Below are 16,350 nucleotides of genomic sequence, written 5' to 3' on the forward strand. Positions count from 1 at the left end.
TGCTGCCATTGAATTGGGTATGTAAAATTCACGGCTCCTGAGGCTGTAATTTCAAAGAAGACAGAGTAGCTACTTCGGGCTGACCAAGTACAAAGAATGACTCTACCTGAAGTAGAGAACACGAACAACAGCCATGTATCCTCTCTGAAGACAACTGAGAAGGCTATGTCCTTAGAACCTGAAATTTGTCTGAAAGTTGTTGGAGAAGCTGGGGTCTACAGAAAGCAAAGTGCTTATAAACATTTACACGTGTTTCTGAGACAGCCAGAGGCATTTTAGCAAGGAGATTCCACTCTCACTGCACCTATCCTACTGTTTCTTATCAAACAAAGAAATCCAACGAGCTTCTGAACAAAAATCACACCCTCCTCCTCAGCCCCATATCCCCACCTAAACACACAGGCTGACAGCATACAGCTCCATGCCATGTATGTATGGATTGTGGATTCTGTACACGTATACATACCATTTGCCATTTCTTTTGTGTATATGTGCATAGTTTGTATTTCTGCTGTACACACAAAGACTGCGTTCCCTGCATACTGCATAAAGGTCATAGGCTGGGTAGCAGCAGGTCTTCCAGTGTCCTGTCACTGTGGAAAATTCTATTCTCTGTGCTTCCACTTCCCAGGACGTTCCATGGCCAACATGCCCTCAACCTTACAGCCCTTCTTAATACTACATACATACTCACATGTGTATTTACATGTATATAAAGCAAGCTAAGCTTAGCAAATGCTAAGCGGGAGTGATGTATTTTTTTCTGAGCTGGCTGACCAGGCTTAATACTGGAGCATTCAGACTGTCAGCCCATTTGAAAGACGTGGGGTTTTGCTGTTCCAGCAACCAAGATTTCCGAGCAGTTCTGACTTTTACAAGACGGCAGCATGAGACTGCTGCATACAGTTGGCTCCTTTCTCCACACAGTCTTCACAGACGTCCAAGGTCCTCTGCAGTTCTGCCCTTTGCTGCACTCTTTGAAATGCTCTTTGAACACCAACCTTGAGCACATATTTGTCCACGTCTTCCAAAAGTTTTGCACTTTTCACACAGCATCCTTGCTAGAGGCTTTCATGGCTGACCTATGCAGAAAGAAACTACCCCTTTTCTTAATCCTTGGGTTTTCTACCAAGACATGCTTATCAGAGTAACAGTGAAACGTGACTGTATTAAAAGCAGCCCAGGGATACCAGTAATTTTTGTGAAGAATAAAAGCTTTTATGTGATTCACAGAACCAAATCAATTGACAGAATTAAAAAAAAAAGGAAACTGCTTTTATTTTTAACCCTGACTTCTTTTTTACTTTCTCTTGTTTATCAGTCCCCCTTTTTACATTTCATTTCAAATTGGACATGAGCTTTTTGGAACAGACATGCAATTTTATGTAATATATAGCAATTTTATGCATGTACAGCAGAATGAAACCACTGGACTATTTAAATACTAGCAAGAGATGCAGAAACAGCAGCACAAATCCATGGCTTTACCTTTGTTTAATGTATTTAAAAAGTAATGCATGCTGGTAGTTGACTGAGCACTTTTCACAGCCTTTGTTCCAAGTTGCATCTTCTCACAGGAGTTGCATCGTTACTGCTATCACATGCATATATTGAGAGAAATACATAAATCTCCACACCAGTCTCCTTTTCAATGGAATCCTGAGAGAATTCAGAATTACAAAGCCTAAACTTTACATGGGTTTGGGGAGAACAAGGAAGCAAATGTTCTTTCCCAAAATGTTCTTTCCCTGAGGTAAAAGAAACGAAGTCAGGGATAATTTTTTTACAACACTACAACACTCAGCTGAAAGCAGCCATCCTTCCCTCTGAGCTTTCTAAACACTCAATAACTCTCTGAATTCCCACAAAACTCAAAAGCTACATTTATTCTGTTTAGCTTTCATTCTTTTTTCTGGCTTTCATTTCAAAAGAGCATTATTATTTTTCTGAAGTTACTAACCCAAACCAAATGCCAGCATAAGAAAACTACTATTCATTGTACTAGAAGTTTATTTGCGTTTCTTTTTTACCATCAAGAAATGAGTTCAAACTTCAGTCTTACTAAAAAAAAAAGGAGAAAAATAATCTAAAACATGTTTCTTTCTAGGTTTAATTAAAATTTTAATGCTGGATCTATGGCATCCAGATTGAACTCTACAGAGAAGTTGGCAGTAGAAAACACTTTTCTTGTTACGTTGACATCTCAACATTTGAGTGATAAGTTATTTTAATAGACAGTTATTATCCAAGAAATATTACTTTCTTGTTTGAATCAAGCAGTTTCAGCTGTCTGAAAGTAGAAAAAAAAACCCAACCTGAACTGCTTCTAGCTGTTGGAACAGGCACACAGCTGTACATGGAGGTACAAGGGATCTCCAAGAGCATTTTAGAGGAAACAGGCTGAGAAGGCTTTCTTTGTGTATTTCTCATTGCACACATTTTGTGAACTTGACAACAACGCATTTGAAACATTTTTCCTCCTGCACAGGCAGTTTCACACAGTGGGGAAAAATACACTGGTAAAACCCCAGTCTCTGCCTGTACTGAGGACAGATGTTGAACCTCAAACCACAGTCAATGAATTTCTGAAATTCACTATTCATCTTAATCTACCAAAATGCCACACAAAAGTTTTATCTTATTAATTTCCTTGTGAAAACCGAGCTCAGAAAATAACCCAAAACAAACCCAAAACCAACAAAATTTGCCTCTTAACTATTGCTGATGAAGACTCACTGTTGAATTTTCATAGAAGCTTCTTCGCATTGCTGCATTTGCTTCCTTTCAAAAGTTATGCTGCAAAGTCAACAGACTTTCCTCTTTGGAAAGACTGCAAGATTTAGCCTGCGTTGCTTATATTCAGCACAACCAGGAGCACCAGGAGCTTACCCTTCCCAAGAAGCCTGCGATACCAAGAAACTAAATCAATACCACACGTAGAGAATTCCATTTTCCAAAGAAGTTAGAGGTGTTGAAGAAGTGAGCTCATAAATAGTTTATTTAAAAACATTTCTGAAATCTAGTTTGCGCATTTCATTATCCTTCAGGCTATGCTGAAGCTGTCAACACAAGCATGACAGGCTACCCTCACTGGTTTTGTGTGTCTTTGCTGTCACCTACCAGCTCTATCATTCCTCCACCATCTATTCTAGTCCTGATTGTATAGAAGCAATAAAAATCATGCACTGAAATAAATTTTAGGGATTGATGCATAGATGGTTGTCGTTCTCTCTAAGAAGGTGTGTCTGGGGAGTTGGGGAGAAAGGGGAGGAAAAAGAAACTTTAAAACCCCCTCAAACCTCATGGTTGGGATAAGGATAGTTTACTGGGACAGCAGAGAGAGAGAGAGAGAGACATAACAATAATAGGACTTTATAGCAAAATATAGAAAACTGGCAATACACTGGTTTTTCCTGATATTTTTCCCCCATAAACACTTTTCTGAAGAAAAGCAGCTCTATCACTTCTTCCCTCTACCCTTCACAAACACTTTTTATTCCTTTAGCAATTAATTGCAGACTTTTTCTCATCATGAATGCTTGAAAAACAGTTTAGAAGCTCATGACTCCTATCCCATGCTTACAGCTAATTTAAAAAAAAATAAAGTAACACAAACACTTCACAAAGACTGAGTAAAATTAAGCCATGGTTAATGTGACTAAAAAGAAAAATCTACGCAAAATTCCAATTTTATTTTAAAATAACAAAAAGAAACAAGATCCAAGTTCAGTAATAGACTCATCTTTGTGTCAATGAATACGCAACAGGAAAAGATAAAGGCTTCTGCATTTACAGTTGGAGTTATTCTGAGCAGCTCTTTGCTTTATTATTATGAGGCAAGTCTGGCCGAGTAATAAACCTGCTGGGGATCAGAAACTATTAGGCTGTTTCACTGTACCCATGTGTACAACCGGCATGATTACAGGCATATAGGGGGTGATAAACAGGCGCCTCAATGAAAGCATTTCCACCTAGACGCTTTGAAAACTGAAGCGTCGAGCACCTGTAATGGGAAAGGGAGGGATGGAGAGGCATTCAGCGTGCATGCTGAGACATCAGCTCCTCAACTGCTCCGTGAAACAGCCACACAGACAGACACACACACTGAGATGATGTCACAAGCTGACAGAACAGCCAAACCTGAATGTGGCTTCCACTCTTCTCTCAAACCTATCCTCCCCCTGGAAGGCACCTTTAGCATAAACATACGTTAAGGTAATTGAAAGAATAGTTTCATTGCCCTTTGGATTTGCCTTTAGAAAACACACAGCCACCCACAGAGAAACGGAGGCGCAAGTGCAGGAGGCATGCAGGCTTCCTGTTGGTACTAAAGGGAGATTTCGCTGAGGAAGATGCTCTTGTGAAAACCCTACAGAGCATAACCAAACGGCTTTACCAAAGTTAAGTTTCTCTTACCATGCCCAAGAACTGAACCCACATTTTTACTGAAACAATTTATGTATCTACGAAGTCTTACATACTTCAGAAGGAAAACCTTTTGTGTGGCATTCCTCTGCTGTTTCATTTTTTGGTTTTGTGGGTTTCTTTGCTGTGTGTTTTTGGTTGGCGCTTGGTGTTTTGTGGTTTGGTGTTTTTCTTTTTTGAGGGGGGAGATTTTGATGTGTAAGTTGTGCAGAAGCAGAAAGGTAACAGATGGTTGCTGGAGTCTTGCCACAGAAAATGCAGCAGCTGACTGGATCTGTTATTCCTTAGCAGCTGCAGATAAAACCTTTACAGTTTAGGATAAAATTTCATTTAAGAAATATAGCTGCTGACAAATGAAAAACACGCATCCACCATAGACGTCTATGCAAAGAAAATTCCATCCTTCAGAGAAGATCTTATGTATTTCAAAGGATTTTTACAAGAGAGTAAAAGCTTTGCCTGAACAGAGACTTCACAGTTTGGCTACCCATGGCAAACTCCACTCTCAGGTACGGTGGTAAAGCCACAGTAGAAATCAAATGCCCTTCTCCTACTTTTCCTGAAAAAAAGCTATCCAACATCAACACACCTAAAGAATCCTCTGTGCATCGATTTGTGTGCAGCCAGAGATCCACGAGACATTTGGCAACTACTCTAGTGCAAAAAAATGTCAAGCCTTCCCTATCAAAAGCTACTGGAAGGATTCACTCACACAACTACACAGACAACTCAAAAAAGCGTAAAAGGGGTAACCCCTTAACAAAAAAACAACTTCTTCCGGGGGGGGGGGGGGGATAAAAAATAATTGCTGTTCATTCTGAGGCCATTCAGGACCAGAAATTTAAACCCGGTGACACAAACAGCTGCATTGTTGAAGGGTCACATCACTGAACAAGAGGCAGCTTTTATTTGTGAATCACTGGGATGCAAATCACAACTGATAGAGTTTCCAACATTTTATGTCTTCAACTATAAAAACTTTGCAAACTTTGCTTACAGCAAAATATCAGTTGTGAGTTGGCCCAGGTGCCCTGACTCTCTGCAGGCAAATAACGAAGCACACACTCACATTTCAGAGATGCTCGGCTCAAAGTACTGAGCCAGCACAGGGACAGCAGCAACACAAGTCAGTCAACGAGGAAAGCATCAATTCCAAAGAAATAAAAAATCCTGAAGGTTGCTCCAGGCTCAATCTCTACCCAGAAGTCCTTGCAGGTATCTCCTGAGCTTCACCGCCGTGGCTCCTGCAGGTCCTCCTCGCAATGCAGAAGCAGATCTATTCTCTGACGCTGGCAAGTGAGGGCAGCACACCCATCACCACTCGGGTCTGGTGGTCCCTGGCTGCACGAGCAGTACTGCTCTGCTCTTTAACAAAAGGGGCATGGGAGCTGCAGGTCTCCAGCCAGGACCATTTCCCCCCTGCACAGGCAGTCCCATCAGTTGGTCCCCTCCAATGAGCATGCTGATGGGCACCTTGCTGCTGAGGCAAAGTACCGTGGTGATTTTCTGCCCATGTCAGTGCCTTTCTAGTAGGAAAATTCCAGCTCATGAACATTACACTTAACATCTCATCATCTTGGGCCTTAGGCCAGAGGAATCTTCCCCTGTAACACCTTCCTGTTTCGAGACATGTTAAGAAAGAAAATAGAAAAGCACCTTCTTTCTGTTTTGTTTTCATTGTTCTGACACAGGTAATTTAAGGTCAGATCTTTGCAAGAGATTCTTTGACACGCGAAGGTCACATGATTTTCTGCACTTCAATCATCTTTAAACCAAAAATAAGAGAATCCCATGCTGCTAAATAATGTGGAAATAACCTTGGAGATTTTTGGAGGCAAACAGAAGTCCCTGGTAGGAATCATACTGGTGTTTTTTCAATGGATAGCCAGGATTACAGAATTGCAAACACTAAGTTATTCTGCAGTGGTTTCAGAGAAGTTATTGAGCATTAATATTTTAAGGACAATGAAGTGACATAAAAAGCATCCATCGGGCATTTAGTTTCTGAACCTTTCCAGGACTTGGAGGGACTCTAGAAGAGGGACCACTTTTCATACTAGCAACAAGAGCTGGAACAAGTGAGGCTGACTGATCAGCACAGCTTCTGTGAGGGGTAACACAGAAACACAACACGATCCTGACTAACAGGAAGGTAAGAGAGTCACATTTACTGAGGAACAGTTTTACACCTGTGTTTTGTCAGTATTCATTCCTCCCACTTCCACCAACACACACACACACACACGCGCGCACGCGCGCTATCACTTCTCTTCAGCCTCATAAGCTATCAGGGCCAAACTTTCAAACTGAATTTTTACATTCAAGATGCTCAAACTCAGGTAGGTGGAAGGGAAAGCAGCATCAAACAGCATAAAAATAAAAATAAACCCTCATCTCTGAAATACAGCATATGAACCAAATACATCATATCCTGCTATGGAAATAAAAGGATTTTAAAGCAAACTTCAAATGATTTTTAAAGAGTAAAAAGACTAAATGCAAATACTTTACTCCTTAAACATGCATAGATATTGCTCATTTCCTGAAATAAATTAATTGTTTTACCTGGGGACAGAGTTTGCACAGCTTCCCCCTTTCCCCCAGATCCCTCCACTTCATTGCCTGGAGAAGGATAAACATGACCCCCCAAATTTTTAGATGCTAAGCAGCAAACAATGCCAATGTTGCTGCAGTGGCTTAAGAAAACCAAGTAAGAAGATCAAATATTTCACAAGAAGTGTAGAGACTTGGGAGTTTCCCTGCAATAAAGGCTACAGGACTTTTATGGGGATCTGCAGTGGCTCTGGTTTCCCAGGAAACCCCTCACTTAACGCTAAGAACCGTGATGCCTCTGGCGTGGGGTGGTGGAGCAGAGTGAGAAAGGAAGATCTAGGTGAAGGTGGTGGAGACCACCAGAGGAACAGCGATGCACTGGAGAAGGAATGGCACATTAGGCTCTGATCTTGAGTGAGCTGCCAGAGGTCGGTCTATTCCCATCCAACATACTTAATCTACACAGAGCTACAGGTCTTAAAATCAGGCTCTTAATTTCTAAATGATATGAAGTGCTGCTAGAAATGAAGAAAAGTTGTCGATCACCCTGTCCCTCCATCATTTTTAGCTAAACTCTACACTAGAAACATTATTTCAGCCAACTCTTGGTGTTACTCTTCTACAGAAATACTGCACTCTCAGTGACACATTTTGTGTAACAGCCACAAAATTAGCTGGCTTTTGTCTCTTGCTTAGAAAAATGTTGTGCAACATCACACAAAGGTCCAGCTTCGGACACTAACAACCTCTGCACAGCAATTTGTGTGTCAGCATTGAGAACTGTCTTTTTTAACAAGACAATCTCAGACTATTTGTCCTGATTTTAGCAAGCTGCTTGAAAATTTTCTGCATTCATCCTCTCTACCTGATACATTTCCCTTTCCTCCCTCCCATCATGTTTCCTGTGGAAGTAAGAGCAAGATTATCCTTTGAACTTCAAAGCACCTTAGAAATTTAACTTACTCTCAACATCCCTGTAAGCAGCAAGATCATTATTATCCATTTGGCTGATGAGATGTCCAAGAGTTACTACTGAGAAGCTTCTTATGTGGCTCATCTTGCCAGGAGATCGTAACAGCTTACATGAGCCCAGTAAAGCCTGAAAGTATGGTTCTTCCCCATGTTTTTAATGTCTGGTTACAGACAACGTTTCTGGCTCTTACAGTCTGTCATCACAGAAAGGCACCACGCAGATTTTGCATCTGTCACAGTTTGCAAATGAGCCACAGGATACTGAGCAATGGGTGGCAAACAAAGGCAGAAACTGCATTGCGATGCATATTCACCACTGCAAGCTCAGTAATGCCATTCAAGAACCAGGAATGAGTAATGGATGGTAAAAGGATGTGGTACACTGTCCACCTGCTTCCTCCTGGATGGATTAAGCCATTAAAATGTGCAACAGATTAAGAGAGAAACAGTGGAAAGGGCTTCCTGTTATTCACGTGGTAGATCATCATCATTGTACCGAGGAGCCCAGAGCTGGATGCAGTACTCCAGGTGGGATCTCTCAAGAGCAGAACAGTATTGATACTGGGGACTGCCCCGAGTGCAGGTCCTTGCACTTGGCCTTGAGAATCTCACGAGGCTTATATGGGACAATTCTCAAGTCTGTCCAGGTCCCCCTGGGTGGCATTCTGTCCCTCAGGAGTGTCAACTACACCACTTGGCTTCATGTTGTATGCAAACTTGCTGAGGGGGCACTTGATCTGACTGTCTATGTTGTTGATGAAGATATTAAACTTAGTGGTCCAAATACAGACCTCTGAGAGACACTACCCACCATGCAGCTCCATCTGGACATTGAGCTCTTGACCACTACCCCTCTGGACATGACCATCCAGCCACTTCCTCATCCACTGAGCACCCATCAAAACAACTTCCCTCACAAAGGGAAGTAATTACATTCTGGTGGAGGTAGAGGATTTTAGGAGCTGAACTTTTAGATCAAAACAAGAGATGAGGCATCACCTCTCCCAAAATTACACCCTGTACACCACATAAATAACCTACCAATTAAAATGGTTACATATAACCTGCTCTACTCTGCTGATGGTTTAGGAACTGTAATCCCTTCTGGAGAGATTCATTAGCCAAACTGCATGGACCAACACTTTCCATAATACTGTGATACACTGAGATTGTGATGTTCTGTGATTACAGTAGGGCAGGTTTGTTAATGATAGGCTCAGATTTCTTTAAAGATGGGATGGCAGCAAAACGGAGCAGCCTCCTGTGCCGTCAATAAAATGGTACTAGTCATAGAGGAGAGCAAGCAGGTACTAGTGCTTCTAAAAGCACAGGCACTTTATTCCTGGGGAGTACACTTGAGTTTGTTCTTTGGTTTGTTGGGTTTTTTCCTCCCAAAGCACTTCCCAGGGAAAGGAGACTGATAAACAATCATCTGGGGCAAATTCCAGAGAGAAAAAAATAGCAAATACAGGTGGTACGTTCGTGCATCCTGAATCTTATTTGCTGCACCCCAGCAGAAGCACTGGAATGTCAGACTGTTGGCATACACAGGAATGGCTTCACACACACAGTAAGATAAGTTTTCCAAGCTCTGGGTACCGCTTTTCCATTTCATGACTATCTGGTACTTGACTGGACTTCCTAGCTCCTTGTTTCTTTTGCCGTGCTGAGGCTGGAACTAAACATTACCTATGGAAGTCTTTTCCAACCAAGGCTTCCATCTAAGTAGATCTTCTGAAATCCCAAGTTAACAGAATGTAGGATAGTCTATGAACCCCATCTCACTTATGTTAAGGAAGCAGGTGTCATCTTTAGTTAGCTACAGCAAGAAGGGGAAACAGAGTTCTGTTTATCATATCTTCCACGTTTTCTCAAAACTATCTTGTGCTAAGTAAAAATTCATGCCTCAATCCAGAGAGATCCGTATGAGAAACTGCAGACTGCTCTGGACTTGCTAATTTTGACTTGGGTGTATTTTTCTGCTGTTTAAGACTGTTTGATTTTACTTGCTTTTAGAGTCAGTTTTTCATACTCAGAGCAGAACACAGTAAGGCCTGGGATACTGTTCAGTTTCTATGTAGGAAAATAAATCGGGTATTTCCTTGCTGAATGAAAGATACACATAAACCAGAACTACAAAGTGAGCGTTATAACAGCATCCACTTGGTTCTATCAATAAAAGAGGCCTGGCCCATGTACATTTTATGCCAAAAATACTTAGCAGGCTTTTAGTAGGGCCTAGGAAATTGAACCGTTACTTCTGGGGGTAAGCCTACATTACCAAACATTTACATGCCCAGATATACCACAAGTATATTCCCATGGCTTCTTCACTGCCACCACCTTTGCAGAATCATATCCCCCTCTACTTTACCCTTAATTTCAGATAAGGATAATAGGGACCTTTGAAAACAGGAAAAGGAGAGCTGCCTATCACACACTGTGTCATATAAAAGGGGGGTTGGGTGCATCTCCAAGCCCTATTCTGTCTCATTCAGGCCAGGAATATGAACTACACTCTTCTACTGCTTGGGTTAGAGAGTTATGCCAGAGACCCACAAACATCACCCACCAGCCCTCTGGATTCTGAAAACCCAAGCTCCTGTCTCAGGACTCTCCAGAGCAGTGGTGCGAAGTGTTGCCACCAGCTGTACCGTAATCACAGCGAGGCCTTCTGCCTCACCCAGAGTTTCATTCTGAAGGTGACGACTCTTCCCAGCGACGACACCAGACAGGTTTCCACAAAGATGTCCAACCTCCCACACATGCAGGTTTACACTGCTATTTTCTTACCTTGCTACCCTGCTGGAGTGCCTGGCTCCTTTTCAGGTTTACAGTAGACTAATGATATGAACGCTAAGACAATCCTCAGAACAAAGCAATACTAAATATACGGTGAAGACTCCTGCAGAAACATTTATCTCTTAACAACCCACGTTCCACACTCTGTCTGCTAATCTCATAAGCAGTTTTACTGGAACACAGAAATTGAACCGGAGTTTATTTTACTTTATCACTTTTCCTACAGAAAAGCAAAGCTCTCTAGCTTGTGTTTTAAAAACGAAGCTTGTTTTTGGAAAAAAAAAAAAAATTGAAACTTACATTTCACAGAAATGTTCTGATCTAATTTACTTCCTTTCATAAGTGGAAAGAACGCCAATTTGAAAGTTTAGAAGATAGACAGACAGCACTGTCATCTTCTGCTTAGCAGGAAATTAAGGACAGCCGAGGTAATGAAATGGAAAGTTGACTCTGAAAGTGCAGAACAGAACAGAAACATCTCAGGGGATTACAGTTAAATCATGCAATACCTGGAAAACTCTGTCTCTTTGTTGACCTATAACCAGACAGTTCTAAAGGTGAGGACCGCTATGAAACAGCTTGTTTGAAAAATGTTGTTTTCTTGTAAAGTTGCAACATGATTCTACTGCTAGTGGGGTTTGGAATTCATTATTATTTTTTTTTAACAAGAGCCAAATCATTACTGCAGTCCATTCTATAATGAAGAATGAATACTTCACAACTTCGTTCACCAACTTACACCACATCTTCTTAACAAACAGTTTTAATGGTTCTGAAACACAATGTGGGTGGAAGAGGATGCCCGAAAGGAAAATTGCAATTCTAGATCAAGCTATTTCAATGAAATATGACAATGGACTTTTGAACTCTGAAGTTCATTTTGATGGCCCTAGTGGAGCGCACTCTATGTAATTCTTGCTGTTAACTCAGCTCTGCAGGAGAAGATGTGTGTGTGCAAGTTTGCAAATAAAAACCAGGTAAGAAGGGAAATGATGAAACAGTGAAGGAAACATGTTGACTCCACCCATCAAGCCAGAGTGCATCTATAAACAAGCAAAACCCTCATTACTGCAAAACTTCATTGGTTTGACTTCAACTGAAATATGTAAAGATTATGTATTATTCATCTGTTACGTAGCAAGTGTGATTTGTACATGGACATTGTGTCTTTGTTGGTTAAAAAGTAAAAAACTAAGTAATCTACACACATTTGCAAGGTTTGTATTGTGGAGTAAAAACTGGAAGGCACACAAACTGACAAATGGGTACCAGCATTTCTATTTCTAGGGTTCCCCAGTTCCCATAAAGTCTAGGAATGGACAAACCTTAGATAATATGCTGGTGCCAAGAGACAGAATAATCTTTCTTAAATGAAAGTAGGCTGGAAAATATCACGCAGACTTGTATTTCTGATACTTCAAAACACTCATAACTTCTCTCATTCACAGTCCACTAGGAGCCAAAACCAAGACAATCAGAAAAGAAATACTGTATTTTTCCCTCCCTACACCACTTCTTCATATAAGAGATTACAGCATAAAGCAGTTTATATCACAAACCCACCGTATATTTCTCTGCCTTTTTTGACATGAAGTAAACTGCTCTGCAGACTCAATCTGTAAGTAATCTTTGGTATTCAACTTTCCTGTTTTCCATATACAGAACTTAAGTTTTATTTCTAAAGGGTGCTCAGGGGCTTCCTTTCTTTTCAAATAACAAAGCCTCAGACTCTACAACAGGATGGATGTATACAGCTTTTACTACCTGTTAAATGAGCTCGTATCAGCTAAGAGTCTACCTGCATAAATGAAAAATCACCCTACCACAAACCGTTACTAAATATTTTGATACTTTTTAAAAATAGTTTTTGTCCTAAACTTTAAGTTAGTGAACATTAAAATTACATTTTATGACAGTTGGATGATGTAGAACAGATGTTGAGCTAAAATTTTATTTACCAAATGTCAGCTCAGAACACGTATGTAAAACTGGAGTATTAGTAATCCAAACTACACAGTGAAAACAATGGAAAAAAATTGTCAAGGACATCGGTGCCTGCCAACCATTTGTCTGGGACTTCAGATGGAAATTCTGCCTGAACTGAAGATTCTAGAAAATAATGTTCAGTTTTAGGCAGTCTAATTGCTTATTAGGATGAGTATGTTCTCTTCTGGGTATCTATTTCTCCTCTTGAGCTGACTGACATAGAGCAAATTCTCAGCAAAAGCCTGCAATTAGTATGCCTTTGTCATGCTGCTTTTCCCCTGCCAGTGAGCCTTTATTTGGACCTCTGGTTGGATAGGTAGGCTCAGTGTCAGAAAATGATGCCTGCCATTTCTCTCCACGATTCTCGTCACTCACAAAAACCCAACCAACCACAGCAGTGATAGATCTGCAGGGAAACCCAAAACTTACTGGCTGACAAAGCCCATCCACTCACCAACATGTCAATTTTTTTCTTGCTGTAAAAGGTATAAATGATAACCCTTTGAGGATTGCAATGCAACTTGACCATTGAAAGTGTTTCTTGTATTTAAACCATATTTTCCTTTTCCTAATTAAAGCCAGGACAGCAATGCTAAGTAAGAGACACCACACACAATTGATGGATAATAAAAATTGAGATAAACAGTACTGCAAACCTCTTTCACAAAAGTTATTTTGTGGAAAATCCCAATCCATCTAATAGTAACAATATTCAGTGACCTCCTCTAAAGAATTTATCAACTTCAATTTATACCTGGATGCCTCCTCATTCCTACTTTACCTACAGAAATCAATACTCATGAACTCACAAATGGTATCAGAAGACCAGAAAGAACCCAAAACCAGGCAAACAAAAAACTTGCAAGAAGAAATCTTTTACAAGCACATTTCCCATACAGGAGCTGCCTAACAGTTGTGAAGTGATAGTAGAGCAACCAAAGATAACCTTCTCTTAAAAAGATACTGTGCACCTGTAGAGGTACTGTAAATATGTCTTTCCTGTCTACAGAGAATAGTGCTTCATCATGCCTCTCCTAAGAACATTTCATATAGATTACTGTAATGTCTCTTCTGGCTTAGTGCACTCCTAATATTAATTTTCTTTAAGTCTGACCACAAGACAATTACAAAGTAAAGCCCTTTTTCCTCCACGGGCTTTTATATTCTGGAATAAAAGTACATCAAAATGCCAAGGCTTCAGAAAAAGACCGTTTCCCTCTGGTCACAATGTTTGTTCTGGGGCAGGAGGAAGAAGGGGAGGAATTAATTTTTTTAAACTTTCAGAGACAATGCCAAGGGGGAAAAAAAAAGTTCAAGGCAGAATTTTCCCAACAAGTAAAACTCTGCAATGGCTGAAGTATCTGCAAGTAGTGATGTTTCTTATGTGTCACAAAAATTTAACCACTGTTGTGTGCGTGGCTGGAGAGACAGAACTGCTACAGTGCTAAACAAGTAGAGAGATCAGGTTGTAATATATTTGGGTTTTAATGAAGGGAAAGAAGTCTCTTTCAAATTATCGCTTAAACACCCCCACCATTTTTGCTGGTAGCACGTTTCTGGGCTCTCCTATCATTAAATTACATGTAACAAGAATAAAGAAATAAATCACACCAACTGCCACAGAAAAACCTTGTGTAAGTTTAAACTCGCTGAAAGTTGATGTAAGTTCAAAAGAAACTTGTTTTTTTTTTTCCATTAGGAAATTTAACAAAATCAGTAAGTGCACTGAGGATTACAGTCAGCACTTCCATTGCTTTTATAGCAAGAGTTAAATAATTTTCCAGAAACCCTCTCTCCTCCAGTCCACCTGCCTGGTGGGCACGTATGCCTGTAGTTTCACCCTTGCTAGGTAGGTGAGGATGATCACGCCTCCCAGCAACATGAAAAGTTGTGCTATATATTTACAAGGCAGGCACAGTAGCCACCATTTCTGCCAAGTGTGGTGCACACATTCTGCTCCCAGGTACTGGCACTGGAAGCCTGACAGACAGCGTGAAGCGTAAGCCCGACGACAATATCGCTTCCACATGGCTCAGTCTCACCTCCCAGCACCAGAACATCCTTCTCTGCAGGTTTTAAAAGTATTAACTGCAGATGAACCAACAACTGTAACAACTTCTGCCCAAGGAGCAAATTGAAAATTCAATCCACCATGGTTACAGAGTCAAAACAGTGATACCACCCACCCTGTTTTCAGAGAAATCACTTTTCCGTGAGCTTTCAAGGGCTGGCTCCACTGAAAGCAGGCTAAACACACATATTCTAGGGTGCACCTATGATTCTGTTTCACAGAAGAGCTCATGAGAGCTTTCCAAGGCAAGGCAAGGACAAAGCACTGTTATATGCAAACAAAATCTTTCATGTACAAACACGGTGTTGGGGTTTTTTTTTTGTTGTTTTTTCTTTTATATATTCAACATCAGAAACACACGAAGCAAACCACGATTACAAACCCCTGCATGAGCAAGAAATAGTAGACAATGAAGGTTTCACCCACCTGGGATCTTTCTGTATGCTATCAATGGAAGGTGACCTAGCCAAGGTCCCTTCAGGTGGGATGGCTGGCCCAGATTTGCTGTATGGTGATTCAACAGAAGGACAATACTGCAGCTGTCGGTAGGGGTCTGCGTAATTGGAGGCTGGGCCGGCCGCATAGCTGGCCCTCTGGAAGGTCGCTGTTGCGTTCTGTGTGCCGTGTTGACTGCCTGTGCGCTGTAAGGGTACGGAGTCGACACCAGGGGAAGATGGGGCTACGACAGGAAAGTAGGGACAAAGTAAAAAATTGAGGACCTGTTCACAGAAATGGTTAACCAGGTCTAGGCAGAGGGAAAAAACCAAACAAAAAAACCAAACAAAAAAACCACACACATATAAAACAGGGGTTCAAAAAGAATGAGAAAAAAACACAAACAAACAACATTGTCATTTTCAAAACCATTGAAGTAAATAACCGTCAAATGAATTTCTAAATGACATGTCACTTCTGGACTAGGAGACCTTTACACCAGTTAAACAGACCGTAGCAGTGCTTTTCACTTGGGGTTTTAACTGCACTAAAGCTGAAATGAAAAAAAAGCACGAAAGCAGCAAGGGACTAGTCAAACTGAGATTCACAACCACCACGGAGTGAGGCCTTTGCAGTCCTTACAGGGTGGAGGTCAGTCCTGTACCAGCAGAAGGAGGGTCAAACCAGGCTCAAGACTCCAGACTGAGACAGATGGCTGTATGGCAAAAGAAACAGACAGCCACGGCCACCCCAGATTTACAGTCCTGGCATCCATATAGCAGGTAAAACCAGACACCTGCTACCCAGAGTCACTGCGTACACTTCGTTAACCAGTATTCTGTGCATCTCACCTTCAGTAAGACTTAGGGGGCTGCTACTGCTGAGTCTGAAAGAGAGCTAAGCCCTAAAGAGAGCTAAGCCCAAGGTGATCATGGAGATGTCTTAACGCACGCCAACAACGGCTGTGCTCACACACTGCAGCTCGAGATTAATGCATTAGCAGTGCTGAGCTGCTTAACCAATAGATTTAAACTGACTTAATGCTTTTGCGACTCAAAAATCTTATTAATCTCTCTTGTAGCCCATTATCTGTCTGCTCCAGCACC

The 16,350-nt window shown here is 41.1% G+C and overlaps 1 protein-coding gene across 1 annotated transcript in view; it reads right to left on the minus strand.

Annotated features, from left to right (window-relative positions):
• The window catches only part of CTNND2 (catenin delta 2), a gene marked incomplete at its 5' end in the record, with an annotated part of 546,420 nt that overhangs the window by 225,024 nt on the left and 305,046 nt on the right, over positions 1-16,350 (minus strand). The window contains one exon of the mRNA XM_084260131.1: positions 15,236-15,488. Coding sequence (XP_084116257.1) covers positions 15,236-15,488 — 253 coding nt within the window. The remainder of the gene's footprint in view (positions 1-15,235; positions 15,489-16,350) is intronic.

Source organism: Gallinula chloropus (assembly GCF_964237585.1).
Source record: "Gallinula chloropus genome assembly, chromosome: 2".
NCBI lineage: Eukaryota > Metazoa > Chordata > Aves > Gruiformes > Rallidae > Gallinula > Gallinula chloropus.